The 19283-nt window shown below is 51.5% G+C and overlaps 6 protein-coding genes across 6 annotated transcripts; 1 reads left to right on the top strand and 5 right to left on the bottom strand.

Annotated features, from left to right (window-relative positions):
• Window positions 1-139: 139 nt before the first annotated feature.
• On the bottom strand, window positions 140-3339 carry MRS44_017704 (uncharacterized protein; the record flags this gene model as incomplete). The annotated part of the gene is made up of 4 exons (XM_065615608.1): window positions 140-769; window positions 1518-2374; window positions 2889-3065; window positions 3114-3339. The coding sequence occupies 4 exons, from the start codon at window positions 3337-3339 to the stop codon at window positions 140-142; spliced, it is 1890 nt and encodes a 629-aa protein (XP_065471680.1).
• Window positions 3340-4233: 894 nt separating this feature from the next.
• On the top strand, window positions 4234-4838 carry MRS44_017703 (uncharacterized protein; the record flags this gene model as incomplete). Its single annotated transcript, XM_065615607.1, has 2 exons — window positions 4234-4302; window positions 4407-4838. The coding sequence occupies 2 exons, from the start codon at window positions 4234-4236 to the stop codon at window positions 4836-4838; spliced, it is 501 nt and encodes a 166-aa protein (XP_065471679.1).
• A 501-nt stretch (window positions 4839-5339) lies between these two features.
• Window positions 5340-6520, bottom strand: MRS44_017702 (uncharacterized protein; the record flags this gene model as incomplete). Its single annotated transcript, XM_046283260.2, has 3 exons — window positions 5340-6057; window positions 6115-6402; window positions 6456-6520. The coding sequence occupies 3 exons, from the start codon at window positions 6518-6520 to the stop codon at window positions 5340-5342; spliced, it is 1071 nt and encodes a 356-aa protein (XP_046123523.2).
• Window positions 6521-8876: 2356 nt separating this feature from the next.
• On the bottom strand, window positions 8877-15613 carry MRS44_017701 (uncharacterized protein; the record flags this gene model as incomplete). The annotated part of the gene is made up of 6 exons (XM_065615606.1): window positions 8877-9395; window positions 9447-9840; window positions 10281-11098; window positions 11154-11478; window positions 12362-12713; window positions 13090-15613. 6 exons carry the CDS (start codon window positions 15611-15613, stop codon window positions 8877-8879), a joined length of 4932 nt encoding a protein of 1643 aa, XP_065471678.1.
• Window positions 15614-16407: 794 nt separating this feature from the next.
• On the bottom strand, window positions 16408-17337 carry MRS44_017700 (uncharacterized protein; the record flags this gene model as incomplete). Its single annotated transcript, XM_065615605.1, has 1 exon — window positions 16408-17337. The coding sequence occupies one exon, from the start codon at window positions 17335-17337 to the stop codon at window positions 16408-16410; it is 930 nt and encodes a 309-aa protein (XP_065471677.1).
• Window positions 17338-18214: 877 nt separating this feature from the next.
• On the bottom strand, window positions 18215-18563 carry MRS44_017699 (uncharacterized protein; the record flags this gene model as incomplete). Its single annotated transcript, XM_065615604.1, has 2 exons — window positions 18215-18244; window positions 18336-18563. The coding sequence occupies 2 exons, from the start codon at window positions 18561-18563 to the stop codon at window positions 18215-18217; spliced, it is 258 nt and encodes an 85-aa protein (XP_065471676.1).
• Window positions 18564-19283: the final 720 nt, after the last annotated feature.

The following is a 19283-nucleotide window of genomic DNA, read 5'->3' as shown; positions in this document are numbered from 1 at the left end:
TGTGATCGATTTTCGCCGTGGATTCCTCAAAGCAAACATAAAGGCTACACGTATTGACTGCTGCTCACCCAAAAATGAAATAAAATAAAATAACTTAAAATAAAACAAATATTGACATCCGTCCTAGGCCTTACCCTCATCAGAACTCCCAGACACTGCCAATTGAGGATGACTCCTTCAGGGTTCTGCCCGACTCGTCGTCATCTGTGCCATCTCCAACCGATTCCTCCTCGATATTGTTCGCTTCCCAATGCTTCCAAGAATCCCACCACTCGAATGTGATGCTTTCCAGATTCGTGGCAAAGTGGCGGGTGCGCTGCAGATAGTCCCCAAGGTTTCCACATCCACACTCGTGCCTTTCGATCCTGACTGTGATTTTTCGCACCAGCGACCTGACCGGAGTGGCGTCGGTCCACCGGCCAAGTAGATCGTCGAAAAAGCGATCTAAGTCGCTCCAGAGGACTATGAAGGAATTTTCTTCGTAGAACACTTGCCGAGCCTCTTGCAGCAGACGCTGTCCAGCCTCGTTGTCTCGAGCTTCATTCTTCAGAAGCAAGAACGAGTCAATGCTCTCTTGACTGGTCCAGGCAATAGGCTCCTGTATTAAAATAGGCGTCTTCTCGGCCAAGTAGCTGCGGAATACACTACGGCGTTCGTGCTCGGGGAGCTTTTCAAAGTCCTCGAAGCTCTTCCCGCCTGTGAAGCGGCAATAGTTGTCTTCGGGGTCCGGAAGGTACCACGTTGAAGCTTCTTCGAGCGGTGTAGGAAACTAGAGAGTCGCATTAGAATCATTATTCATCTAGGCGGGAACCTAGCTAAGTACGAGACGTATCGTAGGAATGCAGCTAGCGGCAATGCTACTTACCCTATGGCGTCCAGCCATGATGTATGTTGAACTCCTGTACGGATGACACCTGTGGCTTGGCGAGCTATACAGGTCCCTCGAGCGTGTGTGCGGCGTGTTTATGCGCAACCGATGTCCTGCAAAGTCAGATTGATGCGACTGCCGGCCGAGAAGAAAACCGCGCAATAGCAACTTGAAAGTGGCATTCGCAAGTGCAAGACATCAGGGAATGCCAAAGCCCACTCATATACTGCTGGTTCAGGCGATAAGCATGCCGCGGCTTTTGTCCGCTTCCCCCTTTGCTTCGTCGAAACAAGCGGGGCCAATACGGGCTGCCATGATTGAGGATACATGTTTTGCGAGAAGTCTGTCGTCACGCCTGTGAAAGGGACTTTGCGCAAAGCTTGGAGGCTTTCTCATCAAATAACTGCCCAAACCGATCGACCGACCGTCGTGGTGGTGGTGTGTGGCCCTGGGAAGAATGGTATTCTATCCGCCCTCCTCTCTGTCTGTCTGTGGCTGCAACTCACTACAGTATTCTCTTCCCAAAATGTAGATTATCATGGTTTTTAGAAGCAGAATCCCGCCTCCTGGCCCACATGATCCTTTATGTTCATTGACAATATGATGCTAGAATACATTTATTGTCCAGCCACTAGAAACCACTACGTACTCTCTTCCACTTAGTCGCTATCTTGGGCCTTTCTGAAAGCAGCTTCCAAATTTCAAAGCAGGCATCACCTCTCTCGAAAGGATTCCCGTCTCTCTTCTCGGCTTGCATTCTATTGCAATCTCTAAGGAATGCCCCCGAACCGTTCTGATCGTGCCTCGATTCCGCACAGCAGGCATCCCTTTCTCTGATAAAGCTACACTCTCCTTGCAGACGATCTTGCGTTTTCTCACAAGCCCCAAAACGTATTGTTTGATTCACGCTCTCTTCTGCCGTGGCGTAAGCCATCTCCCAGTCATCAGGAACACGGAGGACTTCGCCGTCTGGTGCATCGGACCGCAGCTCTCTATAGTTGAAGTGTCCCTGCTCGAATGGTTCTGCCAGAATTTCACCATAGAAAATGAAAGAAGGGTCCCACGGCATCATGATAGTTGGTGCATCTCCATCTGGCCAGTCGCTGGGGAAATCGGCAATTGACCCAGTAGAACCCCGTTGCTGGTTCATAGTATCAGTGATGCCCTGGTTGCGCCCGGTCTCACTGGCCAGACGAGCACCGCCATATTGGCATGGCTGTTGTTCTGGGCGTATGTGACAGACGGCAAGTGCCTGGTCGGGGACAGGCATGGTAGTCTCTTGGTCGACCTGCGAAGGAAGAGGGGCCACAGACCTTGAACTATCCTGCAGAGGGCAGCCTTCACGGGTGGGCTCCCGAGGGCCGAATACCCAGCTTTCCGCGAACATATCTGGTGTATCAGCCGCCAAGTGCGGCGCCTCGCTCACGCAAGAGAGAGTGGTCCCTTGTGCCCCCTCGAACACCCTCGATGTTGTAGAAAGAAGGGTGAGGCTTGGGTCAATATTTTCTGGTTGGCAGTAGTTTGGGCCAGACAGGAAGCTTCCATAATACATTGTCATCGGATGCATTTGGTCTGGTGATAATTGCTCCCTAGGCTGGAGTGATGGAAATAGACCCTGTGTGGTATCCTGGAGGTGTGACATGGCAGGATGCGAGGAAAGTCTTGGGAATGAGCGACTGGATAGGAGAACGTTTTGACGCCGAACCTATGTTGAACGCCGCGAATATCTTTTTAAACCAAATTCGCCACATAAGGCAAGAGAAGAGTTTCTGTCCTGTCGGTAGACCCAGGGTTATGAGAGAAGAATAGAGCGGGTTGATTGAGGATCATGGAGGCAGTGGCTTTTAATGGTATGAAGGGTGTGAAAAAGGGGTTGAGGACTTGATGACATGCGGTTACCCCCAGGGGGCACCTACCTTGAACGACTGGTTTTCCTCATGCTGATTTGATTGGTCACATGTCCGTGCCAAACACCTGATTTTCGCTGCCGCTTGTGATAAAATGGCACATGTCAACGGACGCAGGGCGCTGTCCTCGTGGAGGGGGGTTGCTGTTCGGAGAGGAAGGAGCCAGTGGACTTCGTCCTTGCCTCCACATCTCCCATCCTTGCGCGACACAAATACAAGCCGGAAAACACCGGAACTGAACGTGGGAGATGTAAACCAGATAAGCCCATGTCCAGCAAGAAGGGAGGGTTCTGAGGAAGCCAGAGCCCCCTAAGGGGATGGCTGGACCGCCCACACACTGTTACGCCTCCGCGCTTGTGTATTCATGCGCGGTGCTTCGCAAGTCTGGTCCATCTCAAATATCCATAGAGGCTTCTGCTGAGGGGTCAAATATAGAGGCTCCATCTGCATCATAACCCTCGCAACCTTGTTCGGGGCTAGTCGCTTCTTCAACTCTCCAATAGCCCGGTTGAACGCCATCTTCACCTCGGCAAAGTCTTCATTGTCGAAAGCTGTCTCTTCCATCGAGAGCCCTGGCGCATGTAGTCTCAGGAGTAGCCCTGATGCGCCAACATGGCTGAGTTGGGTCGCATGCATAAAGTTTGTGAGGGGGTATCGGTGAAGTGTTGTTCCGGATTCCAAGATCTGCCGACAAGAGTGGGCGAACGCGACGATATTATAACATATTTGAACCGTATTTTGGCCTCTGAAGTCTGGCCATCGCGATTATGCGATTCGCCGTGGTCGTTCATTGGTTCTTCAAGTCGCTCTCGATGACAACGCGGAAGGGATGTGTCGATGACGGGCTTTGGTTTAAGCGTCGATGGAGATCTCGCTGCTGGTGGGAAGGGCACTCGGAGTAATCAAGCAACTGCAAGGGAAAAACAGGGAACGGGAAGAGTGAGGAGATTAAAGGCACTGCACGCGATGGATATCTACTGTTCTCTATTTGCGAACCCCGTCGAATTGAGTCCAAAAGCGACGGCGCGGAAGTGGGAACAAAGCCGTTAGATTTTAGTGACATCTAAATGTAACTCGGAGGGCTCAAACGTGTCCGGTGGCCTTGAGTTTAAACGTCCGAGTCCTCGAATGGCTGGAAGCGGAGACGGATGTCCTCAATCTTGGTCCGAGTGGGGGGCAGGGGGGTTTCTCTTGGCTTTGAAGAGTCAACGTTCTATAAAAGCTGTCATGGTTTCTGGAAAAATAAGACTGTCTGAGATTTATTCATCCCTCGCCAAGCCAGCGTCCTAGAGCGTAGATACGGGATCATCCAGCCACGAGTCGGGTTCTTCCAGTCGCACATATCTATCAGTCCGCAAGCTAGGAGGTCGAGTGTTGGTCTGCACCATCACCGCGAGACGTTCGGAATCTCCAGAGCGGCCTAAAAGCATGGAAGGCGCTGGCTCAGGTACAGGCAACATGCCTTCCGACCAAGCACTTGCAAACGAAACACTGTTCGAGTGGATGATGCTAGGACGTAGCCTTCAGGTATGACGATATTTCAAGCCGATAACAAGTATAAAAGCTGATGCTGAGCCTGCTTGCAGAAGGCCGATGAACTCACCCGGGTGAAATTCTGTTTATGCTTGCAGATTCTGGGCCTGAGCCTGCTTGGACATTACGACGGGGCCGCAGCATCTGAACTGCTGGCGCGGGATGAGGCTTCCTTACTGGCGCCCTTCATGCAAGTCGAAGGACACTTGGAACCAGGATCTTTTGATTACGCTCAGGCCCATCATATAGTCGCCCTCGCGCGCGGCCTCCTCGAGGAGCTGGGCGGCGAACAGGATCGTTTTCAGCGCCGCTTCGACCTGCAATACTCCGCCCGAGAGAATCATGTGATATACGGTGCTATCGTCGACATTGAGGGGACCGGTTCAATGGAGGAGACTGACCCGGAGCAAATGCATAAAGCAATGTCTCGGTCGAAGCTGATCAGAGATCAGAAATTGGTGTCTACAGAGGTTGTTCAACTCATGAGCACGTGTCGGCATGTTCTGGAACAAGACTGGGTGTACGTGTAGATGGCACTACAAGGCATCTGAATATGGTGCCACGTTGAATGAGGCTTTTCGAGAGATCGGCTACACATCCTGTTCTTGCTGTGATCAATACGAGAGCGAAAGAGATGAGACCAGAACGTATGGGACGATGGGTAGCCTCCCGCTTAACTAGAAGCTGATTGAAGGGAGGGATCAATTAGTGAGGATTTGGGTCTAATGATTCGGGGCCGATTTGGACGGGATCACATCTTGGCGGCGGGCAAGGGGCTCTCTGGCCGGGAAAAACGTTCGCAGGACATTTGTGTTCAGCGAGAGAGTCATGAGAATTGGTTGGGGCGTGGTATATTGATGAATATCATTGAGTCACAGCTACCGGTTGCTACCTAAACTACCTGTTTCGTGCCTCGTCCGATTGCACCCTATGTATCTTAAATCTCACTGGTAGACACCTAATCAGCCAATCCATGACGGCTGAGTATATTACTTTGACCTCAAATCTTGTCCAGTGGAAGGATTACTGGCCTAAATTTTGACACAGACGCGCTTTCGAAGCTTGCCGGCTTCCATCATCTCTATTGCCTGCGGAAGATCTTCCAGCCCGATGAACTCCACAAAGGGCTTGATGCTATGCTCAGCGCTGAAGCTAATGCACTCTTCTAGAGTTCTGACAGTTCCGTTGCACGCTGTTTTTATGACGTATCGTTTGAAGATGATGTCCAACGGTTCGATCGTCAGAGGCCCATCGACAACCCCCACTACCATCAGGAGGCCACCCCATCTGATCATGCCGGGCATATCGTCATAAGCTTTCTCGGATGGCGCAAAGCTGACAGCAGCATCCACCCCATGTTCTGTAACGATTTTGATGTCATCTGCATAAGTCGGACATAGTTCTGGATTGAACGTATAGTCTGCTCCTGCCATTTTCACGGCATCCAGCTGACCTCCGTCGATGTCAACAGCGATGACATTCAGCCCCATGGCTTTGGCGTACTGAACGCCCATTTGTCCGACACCTCCAGCGCCAATTACAGCTAACCATTTTCCGGGCGTAAGCTGACATTGCTTGATCGCGTTGTACGCAGTGACGCCTGCACAACAAAGGGGTGCTGAAGAGGCGACGTCCAGACTTGCTGGGAGTTTTACGGCACTGCGGGCATCGACCACGACGTACTCCTGGAAGTATCCATCGCAAGTAAACCCTTGTGCTTTCAAGCCTTGTGGACATCCAACGCTTGACCTATCGTCGACCATTAGATAAACCCGTCCTCCCGCGGCCGAGGCCTCGTGCACTTACCACGTGGTGCAGGCATCACATTCAAAACATCCGCTGGAAGCAAGAAAACCGACGGCGTCCCCTTCCTCGAACTGCCTCACCTGCTTCCCGACCTCCGTGATGACACCGGTTGCTTCATGCCCTAGGGTAGTAGGAACTTTCACCTCGCTCATGGCGAGGCCCGGATCGAAGGTTAGGCAGTCGGAGTGGCAGAGCGATGCACTGACGACCTTGACCAATATCTCGCTCTCGTTGGGCTTCGGGATCTCCACCTCGTTAAGATGCAGTTTCTGATCAGCCGGGTCATATCTGGAGGCTGTGTTAGAGACCGATACGCAGCAGAGGCAAGTATCCTCACATACTGCTGAGCCCTCATTGTGGCCTTGATAGACTTAGGGGGGCCATTACCTCGAGGGTGAGTATCCATGCTGGCGGAAGGAAAAGCGATCGCGAGGCGCTTCGTAAGGGCTGAGAGGCGGTGTGACGGCCCTTCCAAACGGCGTAGGGGTACATTTGGATTGTGTGAGCGATCTGGATTCAAGAGAAATATACTATTCGGTTCAGTGATGCCATTAGAAATCGAAAATGGCTCATTGAAGCTGCCGGGTACTCGTATCAGCCGGCAATGGGCCTTCTATAATCCAAAGCCATGACCTAAAGTGGACAGGGCCAAGTATCGCTGCGAGACTTGGACCCAACGCATTCGTAAAAAAAACAAGACTTCTAACCGACATTTTCAGATCGGCCGGAAGTAATGATACTTGCACTTTGTGACGGTACTAGATTGGTTCATTATTGGTACCCGGCACCCTTCCTGCGCATGCCACCCCTGGCGTTTTACGGGAGCTTTTCTTCAATTACCAAGTCAGGCTCATGGTTCTCATTCATCGTCATGTAGAAAGGCAGACCGTCAGGAATCTCAAACTAGAAATATGCAGCTGGCGGAAAACTAATGCAGTTTACTGATGTTCTTCCAGCGTTCACTCGATGGAGGTATATTTCTATCAGTAAATCTTCGCAAGTCTCCACATGCTGCACACCAATAACCGTCGATAATTGATGTCTTCGCAAATCTCTTGACATGTGCTCCCCCTCGCTCGGATATCATAACTCTGCTGACCCAATAACAGTCCACCTTGCTGGACCAACATCCAACTGCAGTGCCACCGTGATTGGCTGAGAAGTGGGAGGCTTATTCACGACCAGAACGGACCAACTCTGTACTGATGTGTGGAGTCCTACCTACGGCAGAAGCACCTGAATCTTTTTTCTCGACCAGTGCCCCCGAAATCCTTCTCCCTCATCCCCCTCGTTGCTCACTGTCCCTGAAGTGTGATTTGAAAACCGGTTCTGTATAGTGCCCTCTTGCATCGTAGGGAGTTCGAACAAGGTAGATCTGTAGCCTGGTCTCTGGGGGGTAGCTGTGTTCTGCTTCTACTCGCAACCGCACGCACCGTTCAAGGTAGTTCACACGACCCAGCCTACTTGCCGAAAGATCCCGGCTGCTCTCCGTAGAGTAATCAGATGCTTGGTGACATCAGCTCAGCCGGCATCTCCCCACCAACGGCCTGCATCCAGCGGGGGTCGTCGAATCCTTCCTCCTACCTGGCTTCGCTGGTGTAGGAGACTAATGATTGGAGGTGACACAATCGCCTCGTGCTCTGTGAGATTTATGAAGGACTTCAGCGCTAAAACTTCACGCTCTCAATCCTCTGGCACGGATGCAGGGATGCTTGGTGGTAACGGTGGTGGCTTTAAAAGGGGTCGAATTCCCCTAGACCTTTCACGCTGCTGATGCGTCCATCTCCCTTTGCCTTGACTCACTCCATCCCACTCGATCATATTCCTCCCGAGAACTCGCCAAAGCTGCTGAGTGCACAAAGTTAGAATGTCAAGCCCGCTCTTCACGCAATCTTTTTTAGACGAGGACGAACTTAAACTCCGATCTCAGAACCGCTCAGCGAGGGAGAGAAGAGGACATAAGCAAAGAATCCGTCGAAGTCGCGAGTCAGTTTCTGGGGGTGTTACCGGACCAGGCTCAGCCTCCTCCGCCACTGCACCAAGACCGTCCATAGAGGCGGCCACACCAACAGAGCCGGGCCAGGAACCGACAGCGCCCGCAAGGGTCGTTCCTTGCACCCCTTCCTCCTCGGCAAGGTCTGAAGGTGACGAGTGGCACGAACAGAGACGCAAGGTCAATAAATCACCAGTCACTATCGTTGTGAACATCACGGTAAGCTACAGCTATATCTTCTAGCGAACAATGAGGAAGCAATGGAGCTAATAATACTTTAAATGTCTATTAGACATCCGGCGAGCACGCGACCGATACGCCGACAGCCAGATCGAACTCCAGTTTTTACATAAAGATTCAGCTAGGCCTAACGAGTGAGGTGAGATTGGAGGGGAGTGGCTGGGCTGTGACTGGCATTAACGTGGTAGGCGAAACTGGTTGTTGATAACCAGATATGAACTCAGCAGTACATTCTTAGATATGAAATAAGCTCTTCTCATGCGCGATTCGTTGAGTATGATATGACTTGAGATAGGCCGTGCTGGAGATGAAGGAGACCCCAAAGCAGTTCCCGCTGGGAGGATGTCCCAAGAGGTGGTGCGTGCTTGTGTCCACGACCTGGGGAAGGTAACCTCAGTGAACTGAGCTACTTCGAACATGACTTTGGGCCATCTTTGACCCTTCCCCCATTTGTGCCGTGGCTCTGCTTCATCACCCCTTCGTTGATAACGCTGGGTTGTTGGATTCGGCCTGAGCAATGAGAGGCCGCTCAAATTTCGCCCTTGTTGCAGCTTCCATCCGAGAAAACCGACGATGATGCAGACCTTGAACTCTTGCACTCCTGTTCAGCTCTCAGTACGCTATCCATGCCGCACATCGTCCACATTCTATGGATTACCAAAACAACATGGTTCGCTCCTAGAATGACGACTCTGGTAGATGCCTGATCTCGGGCCAAACTCGAGGTGCCAAGAATAATACAGCCAGCCGTGACCAGCGTATAGGCCCTCCAGCGATCGCCCGACTCGTCAAAGATGCTCAAGTAACGAAAAGATCGAGCCATGCTCAAGACGCAGCCGAGAGCCATCCACATGGCCCATGCGGCCGGCCAATAGGAGGGCAGTGTGATTCGTAGAGTGACGGCGACGAACGTGGTAATCACAAAGGATATGAGAGGGACGGTGGAGATCTGCAAGACTGGCTTGTTCTGATCCCAAAACTCTCTGTACGAGCTGCTGGTATGGGGGGCTTTGGCGGCTGAAAGGGCTTCTTCTGGTAAGGAGAATATCTAGGCAATTAGCTCTTGCTCTGCATGTAAGGGAAGTGGTGTCTGGCAAACCTGAAATAGAGACGAAGATAGGATAACAAGCCCCCAGAGAACCTTTTGCAGTTCTTCGATTTGATAGTAAAAAGAGACCACCAAAAAAGTCGCTGTCATGGGCGTCGAAATGGCGCCAAACCACATCTGTCGTCGAACAGCAGCCTTCATCCGTTGTGCGCCGTCCGGGTGCACCGCCTTGGACTCTGACACAGACTTGAAATTGCGGCCATACAGGACAATCAACGAAAGAGTTTGAAGCACCAACGGCGTGATCGTCGCGGCTGCAAGGATACGAAGCTCAAGCGATGCGTCCATCTCGATGGTGGTGGTACGTTCGAAGAGGAAACCAATGATCGATGGAAGAACGTGTGTATGGAAGAGGAACAATGCTGGCGGGCGCCGAAAGGATATGCTTGTGACTGTTAGTGCTCATTCCAGAAGCTTGACGGTTTCCACCAGTATTTATTCTCAAGTGGTGGCGAGAAGGCAATAGACGAGTGGGGTGGTTGCATTCTCTGTAGGTCCTTGTGCGAAGCTGATCATGCGCCAAGATGGGGATAGTGATGGATGAAGCACTTTGGCCCACTGTTTTGAGCCTCGTGACTATTATACCTGCCGCTTCTTTTGGAACCTTTTGGTCCGACTCGACAGCAGAGCCGGTTTCCTCGGACGCAACCGGACAAGGGGCACCGTCGCGAGCACCGATGTCAACATCCAACCCCCCCAACTCACCAGCATTCAAGTATATCGGCTATCTAAAGCACGCTAGTATCGCCAAAGAAAGATGTCAGACGCGCCCAAGACGCGGCAAGGAACAACACATCATGCATAAGCTGACTTGTCAACACAGACTAAGCCGCACTGCCGGACTGTGCCTCCCCGCTCCCTTCTCTAGCTGCCCTGAGTCCCATCCTCTGGATTCCCCTGGCGGTAAGTGGCAGGTCGAGTCGCTTTAACTCTTGCACGAGTCGAACGGCTTGATTCGGTACATTCTGGACGAAGTAGTCGACCGTGAAACTCCTTTTTGAGGGCGCAAGGCTGACGCAGTAAGAATATACAAAGTCAAAGCTTTGAAGGAGCTTGGGATAGCGACGTAGGCAGCGCGAAGTGTCCTTGGAAAAGGTCGATGAATTGAGGGCATCTATAAGCTGCAAGAAGATGCCCACTCGAATGCGGGCACCATGCTGCAACAGTGCCGACGCGATAGCTGCGTCTGCGCGATTAACCGATAGCACTCTCTGCAGGAGGGCATCCAGGAAGCGATCTAACTCATCAGTCGGGAGCGCGGATCCCGAATATACGGCAGACTTTTCTCTCTGCAACAGATCCAGCAGAGTGTGCAACGCGGCCACCTGCTGGCTCTTCTGAATCGGCGCCGCCTGTTCCATGACGACGGATACGACGAGGTCAAGGAGCCCTCTGGGGCCCAGGTGTTTCCGCAAGGCTACAGCACCCGCTTGCAAGGTCCACAAAAGAGATGCAAACGAGTGAGTCTGGCTAAAATGCCGCAATGCCCCTTTCGCCTCGGCTCCGAGGTCGAGGAGGGCGCGCAACACTCGGCCCTGTCTGTAGTACGCAGCCAATAGGAATCCCGTGCAACCGTACCCAACACCAGAGTTGACGTCGATGCCCCTTGCCTTTACGATGATCTCTGTGAGCTCTGCAAGGCCCTGGCGAATAGCAGCGCAGTATGCCTCGAACTGCGGAGGCTGAAGCCCGACGGACGCACCTCGATGAACTAGAAGGATGGCAGCCGACTCTTGGTTGTGTAAGATGGCCTCCGCGAGCGGCGTTCTTTACATCCTCCAGTCCATCTGGGGGGATGCCTTGATCGATAAGGAAGGAGACGATGCCATCCAGTCCACGCCTGGCTGCCAGATGGATGGGAGAATGGAGCGTCGCGTCGGAGTGGTGGAGGGACGCCGGATGATGATTACGGGAATCACGGCATCGCTTGAAGTCTGCTCCACCTGCCTTGGCTGCCGTGAGGGTCTTCAGGGCAAGGAACTGGTCGTGGCACCAGGCTATAGCATGAAACACAGAAGAACACCTGTGGTTCCGAGCGTCGTTGCTGTACAGGATGTGATTGCATATTCCATGCAGCCGGGTACACGAGCGTGCCAGTGAAGCTTGATCCCTCAGAGAACACTGTTCTGCAATCATGCATATGATCTCTTCTGGTAACATGAGCAGCATGATGGAGACTTTGGGGGGGTTGGTTGATGTGGGTTTGCTGAGCGGTGGAAAAATTGCGGGTGGCGGCTGAAAAGTTGTAATCAAGCTGAAGGGCAAAGAAAAAGAAGCAGAAGCAATAGAACCATGTAGATCATGCAGTCTTCTGACCCGTTATGAGTTGCAAGCGATGTCTTATCTTATAAGGTCGTCTGGTGAGCATATCATAGGATGTCATGGACAAACAGCATGTTTGGGTCACTCCGAATGTCCCGAATCGACGGTAGATGCTCCCGTACGCGTAATACAGGTGCAGAATGGGCCATTGAAGAAGCAGTCAAGCTGCAGATAGAGAATATTCAGACCGCGATAGGGAAGCAGTCTATTTTCCTCCTCCCTTTCATCTTTGACCAGCTCGCCGGGCACCTCATTCGACCGTGAGCATTACTCAGGCGTAAGCAAGCCAATAGGATGTAATTCAATTTCTGAACCGCAGTCTAGGTGGTGGATATCGACTTGTTGGATTTTTCCACCCGGATGCCTCTATCTGCACCAGAGGTAGCTCATCCCACGTGTCTTTCAAACTCATGAGACTCTTCGGGATATGCGATCACGTCCCCGGTGTCGACTAATTCACTAAAATCTCGTTTTATTTCTTTCAGGGATTAAACCCTGAACACAGCATAGTCAACTAGCTGTGCGGAGCCCTCAACCACCATTGGCAAATGGCCTTTCCACCTAGAGCAATCGTTGTCTCTTACAAGATATCACCTGCAGGCGTTCTCACGGAGGCATCGATAAAGTCTCCCGCTCTCTCCAAAGTCACAGTGAAATGTCTGAGCCTTTTGGTCTCATCAAGAATCCGAAATCCTCTGACTATGGTCGATCGGCGGCGGTAGACACTGATGAGCGCCTTGGCTACGACGTCCAGCTGATCGTTTGTGTACACCCTCCTTGGAATGGCGAGACGCATGAATTCAGCTTTTGCACGACGGTCACGACCCGTGTCCGGGTCCCGATCATTCATCAGCGTGCCTATTTCTACGCCCCGCACGCCGGCCTCAAGGTACAGCTCCACGGCCAGCACCTGGGCGGCGTATTCGTCCTTGGGAACTAAAGGCAAGAAGGCACTGGCATCGACAACTATTGCATGGCCACCGACCGGCCGTTGGACAGGGATACCAGCTGCTATCAACCTGTCTCCAAGCCGCTGGACCTGGCCAATGCGAGAGTCCAAGTAGTCGGAGCACGTGGCTTCATCGAGGCCGATAGCCAAGGCCTCCATATCTCGCCCAGCCAGGGTTGAAAGCCACTCCACTCAATCCACTGGCTGCTCGAGTGGAGTGGGTAGATCATAATCCACTGAATATCTCAGTATAGTGGATCCACTGGAAGCTATCGTGGATTGGGTGGATTGGGTGGATTGGCAAGTGCCTCTATTCTTGATGCCATGATGGTGAAGCTATTCCCGAAGCCCTTGCCCACGTACGTCCCTTATTCCAACTTCCAAGTGAGACTTGTCTCCAACTGGCTTCCATCTCATCTTGAACGCCCACCACCTGAGTGAGCCACTTTGTTGCCCATTCTTCAAGCTGTTGATCTGACATCTGAGCCAATTCGAGGTCGACTTTTTCTTCGTCTACCGAGATAAAAAAGGGATCTAATTCATGAATAACACCCGCCCTCAGCCATGAACGCAATACCTGGCACATCCCGATAATCTGGGCTTCAAGCTGGTGGCGCAGAGGGTTCACCATCCGACCTGCTGCTGAGAAAAGACGCTCACACTCAGCAGACATTGGTTGTATCGTGAGAAAATCAAGCGCCATTCGCGATAAGTTTGGATACTTGAATCGCTTCTCGTGCCAGTAAGCGAGAGGATCGTCAATGGAGCCATCGCCACTTTCGCAGTGCGTAATCCAGTGGAGGTATTCGTCTTCGCCTGGCGTGAGGCCATCGTGACCTGCTTCTGGCGCTGTGTAGCGGTTTCGTTTAAGGTATTCCTGGAACAGATTGTCCGAAGTCTTCCGCTGCTTGGGAACTGGCTCAACGGCTGATGGCTCCTCTCCAGGCAATACGGCCTCCCGATACTCAAAACGCCAGACATCATGAACCATGCTTTTTGCCTCGTCAATCCACTCAGGGCGGTCAGTCCAGTTGCGTTCAAACCATTTCCATCGGTATGCCGGATGGAGCGCTAGGCCAGTGTAGTAGATGGGCGTCTCGCTCAATATCTCGTAGTACTCATTCAACTTCTGCCAGCCCAAATTGATGTTGATCCTGAAGTGTTCAGGATCAGGGAAGTCCTTCGCGATATCCTTGAAGCGTTCAAGCTGCTCGAGAAGGAATTCGAAGCCTTGAATAACGTCCCAAATATTGCCATATGACCCAGTCCACCCACGCTTCCGCTTGCGGATCTGGCCGTCGCCTTCGAGCATTTTGATCGTGGCTTCGTAGTAACCAAGGATTTGCGCAAATAATTCGGCCACCTCCCAGTCCTTGTCGGATAGCTGGTTCTCTGGCTGGCAAATAAAGGGCAATGTGAGTGACTTCTTAGGGCCGCCCCTCTTGGTCTTGTTCTGTTGTTCGAAGTCGATTCGATGGTGGGCAACGAGTCGCTCGATATAGTCGCGAAGCAGTAGAGCTCGTCGTATCATATACAACTGTGATAGCCATCTGGTATCGTTGTCCAAAATAACATCCAATGGCTTTCTGGCTTTGAGTTTGGGGTCAGTTGACTTGTTGATGGCTTCTTGTTGAATATTGCGAAGCATGCCAGTCAACAAGTCAGATGTGTGGATAGCTACCACAAGATTGTGCAATTTGCCTGCTGGCCCCTTCTTGCGCCAAATCAAGTGTTCTGCTTCAGTAAGAGGCTCTGCCCCTGATATCCGCCGCTCAAAAGCGTCAGCATCGTGCCCGAATAGAACGGCTTTGGCGGAGAGGTTCAAGGTATGCCCAAAACAGCGTCCTCGCCTGCGGGCGCCTACGAAGCCGAGCTCTCCACCAATAATCTCCATAGCGGTATCATTGTTTTTCGCGTTGTCAAGCGTGAAATAGCCAATCTTGTCTTGGATCTGATACGATTCAATTACGTCGAGGATTTCGGCGGCGATATTAGGCCCAGTGTGCCTGGCGCTGACTTCGGGGAGCCCGAGCGTAATCTTGCAAGGTTTGTTGTTTTCGTCCCTAAAGAAGCAACAGATACCATATAAGGCGTGCCGGTTTCCAGACCGCCAGCCGTCAAAGGACATGTGGATAAGGCCAGGCGCCTTGCTCAAGGCCTCTATCACCTTCTGCTTGTTTTGTTCGAACGCGGCGACGATCTTTTCTCGAACTGTTGTGTGGGTAATATTGGCTTTACGTGCCGAAACTGACGGGTTCAAGTAATCGAAGATAGCATGGAGTTCTGCCTCCTCGGCAATTGAAAAGGAGTGATTCCTGGCCACGATCCAGTCGATCAGAAGCCTCCGGAAGTGTTCCTTGTCGAAGCGTTTGATGAAGTCGTTCGCAATTGCTTGTTCTCGTGGGTCGTGTAGATCGAGCTTCATGGATTCAGCGAGAGTCCGCTGCCCCGGAGGCTTTCTGCCCTTAGAATTCGCCTTCTTTTCAACAGTTCCTTTGGTCATCCCAGGAGGAGCGCGAATCCCGTGGTCGTTGAACAGATGATTGTACGCGTTGTGAATGCCATCAGCTTCGAAATGACGCGGATGTGGATTATTCTTGCGAATGCACGCTCGACATATCCATCTGCGGTCGTCTTCCTTTTGGATGTCATATCCAAATTGCCAGGCCCAGCAACGCGTCTCTCTGGCTCGCTCAGAGGACGCCCAGCCTGGGAAATGCCTCCAGAGCGTACGTTCGTACTGTTCATCGCTTGCGGAAGAGGTCGTCAGAGTCGAGGCAGGGGTCGAGGTTGAACGGGTAGGATACGGCGTCGGGCAGGGCGTTGATTCGGCAGCGGACCCGAAGCCGCTGTCGGAAATATCGAAGCAGGAATCAGGCGAGGTCATGGTAAAATAATCTCTTTGTCATGTCGAAATCGCAAAATATGATGCAGTGATGGGTTAACAACAGGCCGTCAAGTAAGCGCGCGTGACGCGTCCAACGCGGTCAGTTGGCACAATAGGCCCTTATCCCGCAGATGTTTCAGATACTTCCTTTCAAGCTAATTTGTTGTGGACAAGCACGTAGCCAGTGTCATCTTGGGGTCGCGTAGTAGATAAGTCCCTAACAGCCTTCAAATCACGAGCTTGACGCGAGTAGTGTCGCTTGCAATTTTTCGCGCAGTATTGAGAAATCGAGGGATCTGGACGCGTTTTTCGAATTAGCTTGCCGGAAGTTATTTAATAGTATAAGTGTTGCGTTATAAATCCAAAATATGGACAGTCGAACCTGATATGTACTGGAAATGTCGTTATGTAACAGGAAAATATATAACTCTTAATGGCTCTCAAGACGATATGGCACTCACGGAGCAAAGCTTAAATATACCTATCGAGACTTATATTGCCCTAATGAGAAAGCCAAGGACATTCCAATGATACTTCCTGAATTTTATGCATTCTAAAATTGCGTTTATTTAGAAGCTTCATGGTGGTTTTGACATAGGGTAGCAACATTGTAGAAACGTAGGGGCACATCAGGCTCTGTTAGAGGCATTCTGCCAAAATATATGGGCGCCCTTAACTACCCCACTTCTAATCCACCCAATCCACCCACGACATCGTCGAGTGGATTCGGTGGATTAGCCAATCCACTGGGATTTTGCCAGTGGAGTGGACAGTGGAATCCACGAGTGGATCCACTACGTGGATTGAGTGGAGTGGCTTTCAACCCTGCGCCCAGCCATTCCACCGTATTTCGTGAATCCTTCAAAAAGTATGACGTTTTCGGAAGCTTGTCGAAACCAACCTTCGTCCCTCATCGCCAAGATGCCTCCGACATTGCCATTACAGTCCTTCTTGGCACTCATGACCATGGCGTCCGCGCACTGATGCATTTCCCAGACAATTTCCTCAATGGTCTTTTGGGAATAGCCGGGCTCCCGTTTCTGAATGAACCAGGCATTCTCTGCGAATCGTGCCGAGTCAAAAACCACAGGGATGCGGTATTCTCTAGCTAGTGCCCTGACACGACGCATGTTGTCTAGGGACACTGGCTGACCACCGGTCTTGTTGCAGGTGACTGTCACAACAATCATGGGTACGTTGTTATTCTCGGAGTCCAGGACGGCCTTGAGCTTCTGCAAGTCGACGTTCCCTTTGAAAGGGTGATGCTCGCCGATGCAGAAGGCGTTGTCGAGGGGGCAGTCCACCGCCGTCGCCTGTCGATATTCGATATGAGCCCGTGTAGTGTCGAAATGAGAGTTACCCGGCACAACATTGCCCCTGTTGATGAGCACGGAGAATAAGATGTTCTCGGCGGCACGGCCCTGGTGGACCGGAAGGACGTACGGGAATCCGAACAGGGCTTTTACTTTCCCCTCGAGGAGAGAAAAGGAGGATGACCCGGCGTATGTCTCATCTCCCACTAACAAAGCCGCCCACTGGCGATCACTCATCGCTCCGGTCCCGCTATCGGTGAGAAGGTCGATAAAGACTTGATCACTTTGGAGTTCGAATAGATTGTAACCGGCCGCACGGATCCATTCTTCACGTTGACCCCTAGTGCTCTGACGAATACGCTCGATCATCTTGATCCGCCAGGATGCGGCCAGAAAACCATCAGGGCACATGTTGACAAAAGCCGATTTGGGTTGGACCTGTTTGTATCATGGGTTACAGAGATTGGAGCCTAACATAATGAAAGAGGAGTCCTGCCATTGTTAATGATATTGATATATAAGAGATTGATAGACGTCCAGAATTGAGCATTCACAATCCTGGCGACTTTGCAGTAACTAAACCATACCGGTAGTGCTCGGACTCGAAGCACAACGCATCTTCACCTCGAGGGCAGACCGAGGCTAAGCCCGCTATTAGCTAAAGTCCAAATTAGACGTATCTTCTTATTTCTAGACTGGCTAGCTAGCCGCAGCACCGTCCGTTTAAGACGTCAACCTTTGCCCATGTTTCTGCTTTGATTGGGCGTGAGTGGTCAGCAGTAATCGATCACCATGGGTATGAGATTCTAGTTTCCACCGGCCCTGTTCTGGACTCAAGCCACCTCAAGCGTTCACACTGAACGATACCGGAATAGTAATAAAGTGATGGATGAGGCCGTTGTAAATGGTGTCGGGTTTCGACGTTGCCTGCGAGATGGTGCTGTTCCCGATATCACTCTAGAGTCAGCTTCTGATCAGCTTTAGATAATCGCCTCAGTTTACCATGCTACGCGGGTTCACTATTCCTCATTTATCTAATGACAGAACGGTCAATTGTTCCATTCTCGTGGTAATCGATGGTAGACAATTTCCCCACTGACCTACTAGGTACATGCTGTGGCTCACGGCCACGTCGTCGTGCTCATTCGAGTTTCGGGCGATAGGAACTTGACGCATCAATAAAGAATGTGAAAATCTTGTTAAGCATTGCATTATTGCCGAGACATAAAAAACTACCCTAAGCCCACATACGGTTGCCGTAATTGCTCGATCATCAGCTCGTTTCGCCCTACTTTTCGGCTTCTTCTCTGTCGACGAACTGTATATGTCTTTCGTAGAACTTCAGCATCTATTGATAAGAAGGTCCCGAGTTATTTTCCAATCTATGAGATCGTTCCCGTTATACGTACCTTTTGTGGGGATTTGTTGTAGATCTCTACCTTGTCGTGCTGGGATACGTCGCCATTGGGCCACTTCACAACAACGATGAAACTTCCAGTCGACTCTTCGAGTTCCACACGATCAATCTCCAAACTTTCCCATTTGTAGTCTTCCTGTTTCGTGCTGTGTTTCCGGCGGATCCTATTGGGTCTGAGGCTTGCCTTTCCGCTGGCTCTCTTTTGAGATCGGGTTTTCATGACGCTAATTGTCTGGGTGTGATGATGAAAAATAACCTACATCGGTGACGCGACTGGCCGAGAACTTGTCTTCAACTAAGTCCATCGTTACTAGGATAACGGTCCGATATCTGATTTTGCGGAGGACGAACGATTTCAGGACACTGTCCGTCCGTTACAACAAGCTTCCGCCGGGGATGGAGGGGTCTTCTGTCGGCCGTCCAAATTTTCGCGTTTGACTCTAGGTAACGCAGGGATGGATGGATACCCGCCTGCTGCATCTGGGCACCTAGAATTAGAGCAAAACTGTCGCTGGTCTCTGCCAACTTTACCTACGACAAGTACCTCCCACAGTTATGCTATGATACTGTGTGAGACGAGTAGGGATGTCCTGCGCAATACGAGAATCAGTGTGCCGAGAAGGATCCTGAAAAGCGACTTCGAGAACGTTAAACAAAAGATTCACTGCTCTCGTAGAGCGTTGCTTGCTGAGCAACGCCAGCACTTAGATGTCGTTAGGTGCATGGTGTGGGTGGTATGGCTGGGCCCCACTATGTCTCTTGTCTGGTTTTCTGTCCGCTTTCACCACCTCGCACGCCTTTGCTGTCCCTTCTTATTTCGTCCGGTTGCTGACTGTCCGTGTGCCTGAATGCCTTCCCAGCTGCTCTCTCGGCCGTGGGCCTCAGAGTGGGCACGATGTGGATCTCAGTCCCGGTCGAACCGAGATTCCATCACGGTCTC

Source organism: Fusarium solani (genome assembly GCF_023522795.1).
Source record: "Fusarium solani strain SB1 chromosome Unknown bctg00000014, whole genome shotgun sequence".
Taxonomy (NCBI): Eukaryota; Fungi; Ascomycota; class Sordariomycetes; order Hypocreales; family Nectriaceae; genus Fusarium; species Fusarium solani.
Note: the sequence above shows the minus strand (reverse complement) of the source record. Positions and strands in the feature narration are given on the sequence as shown.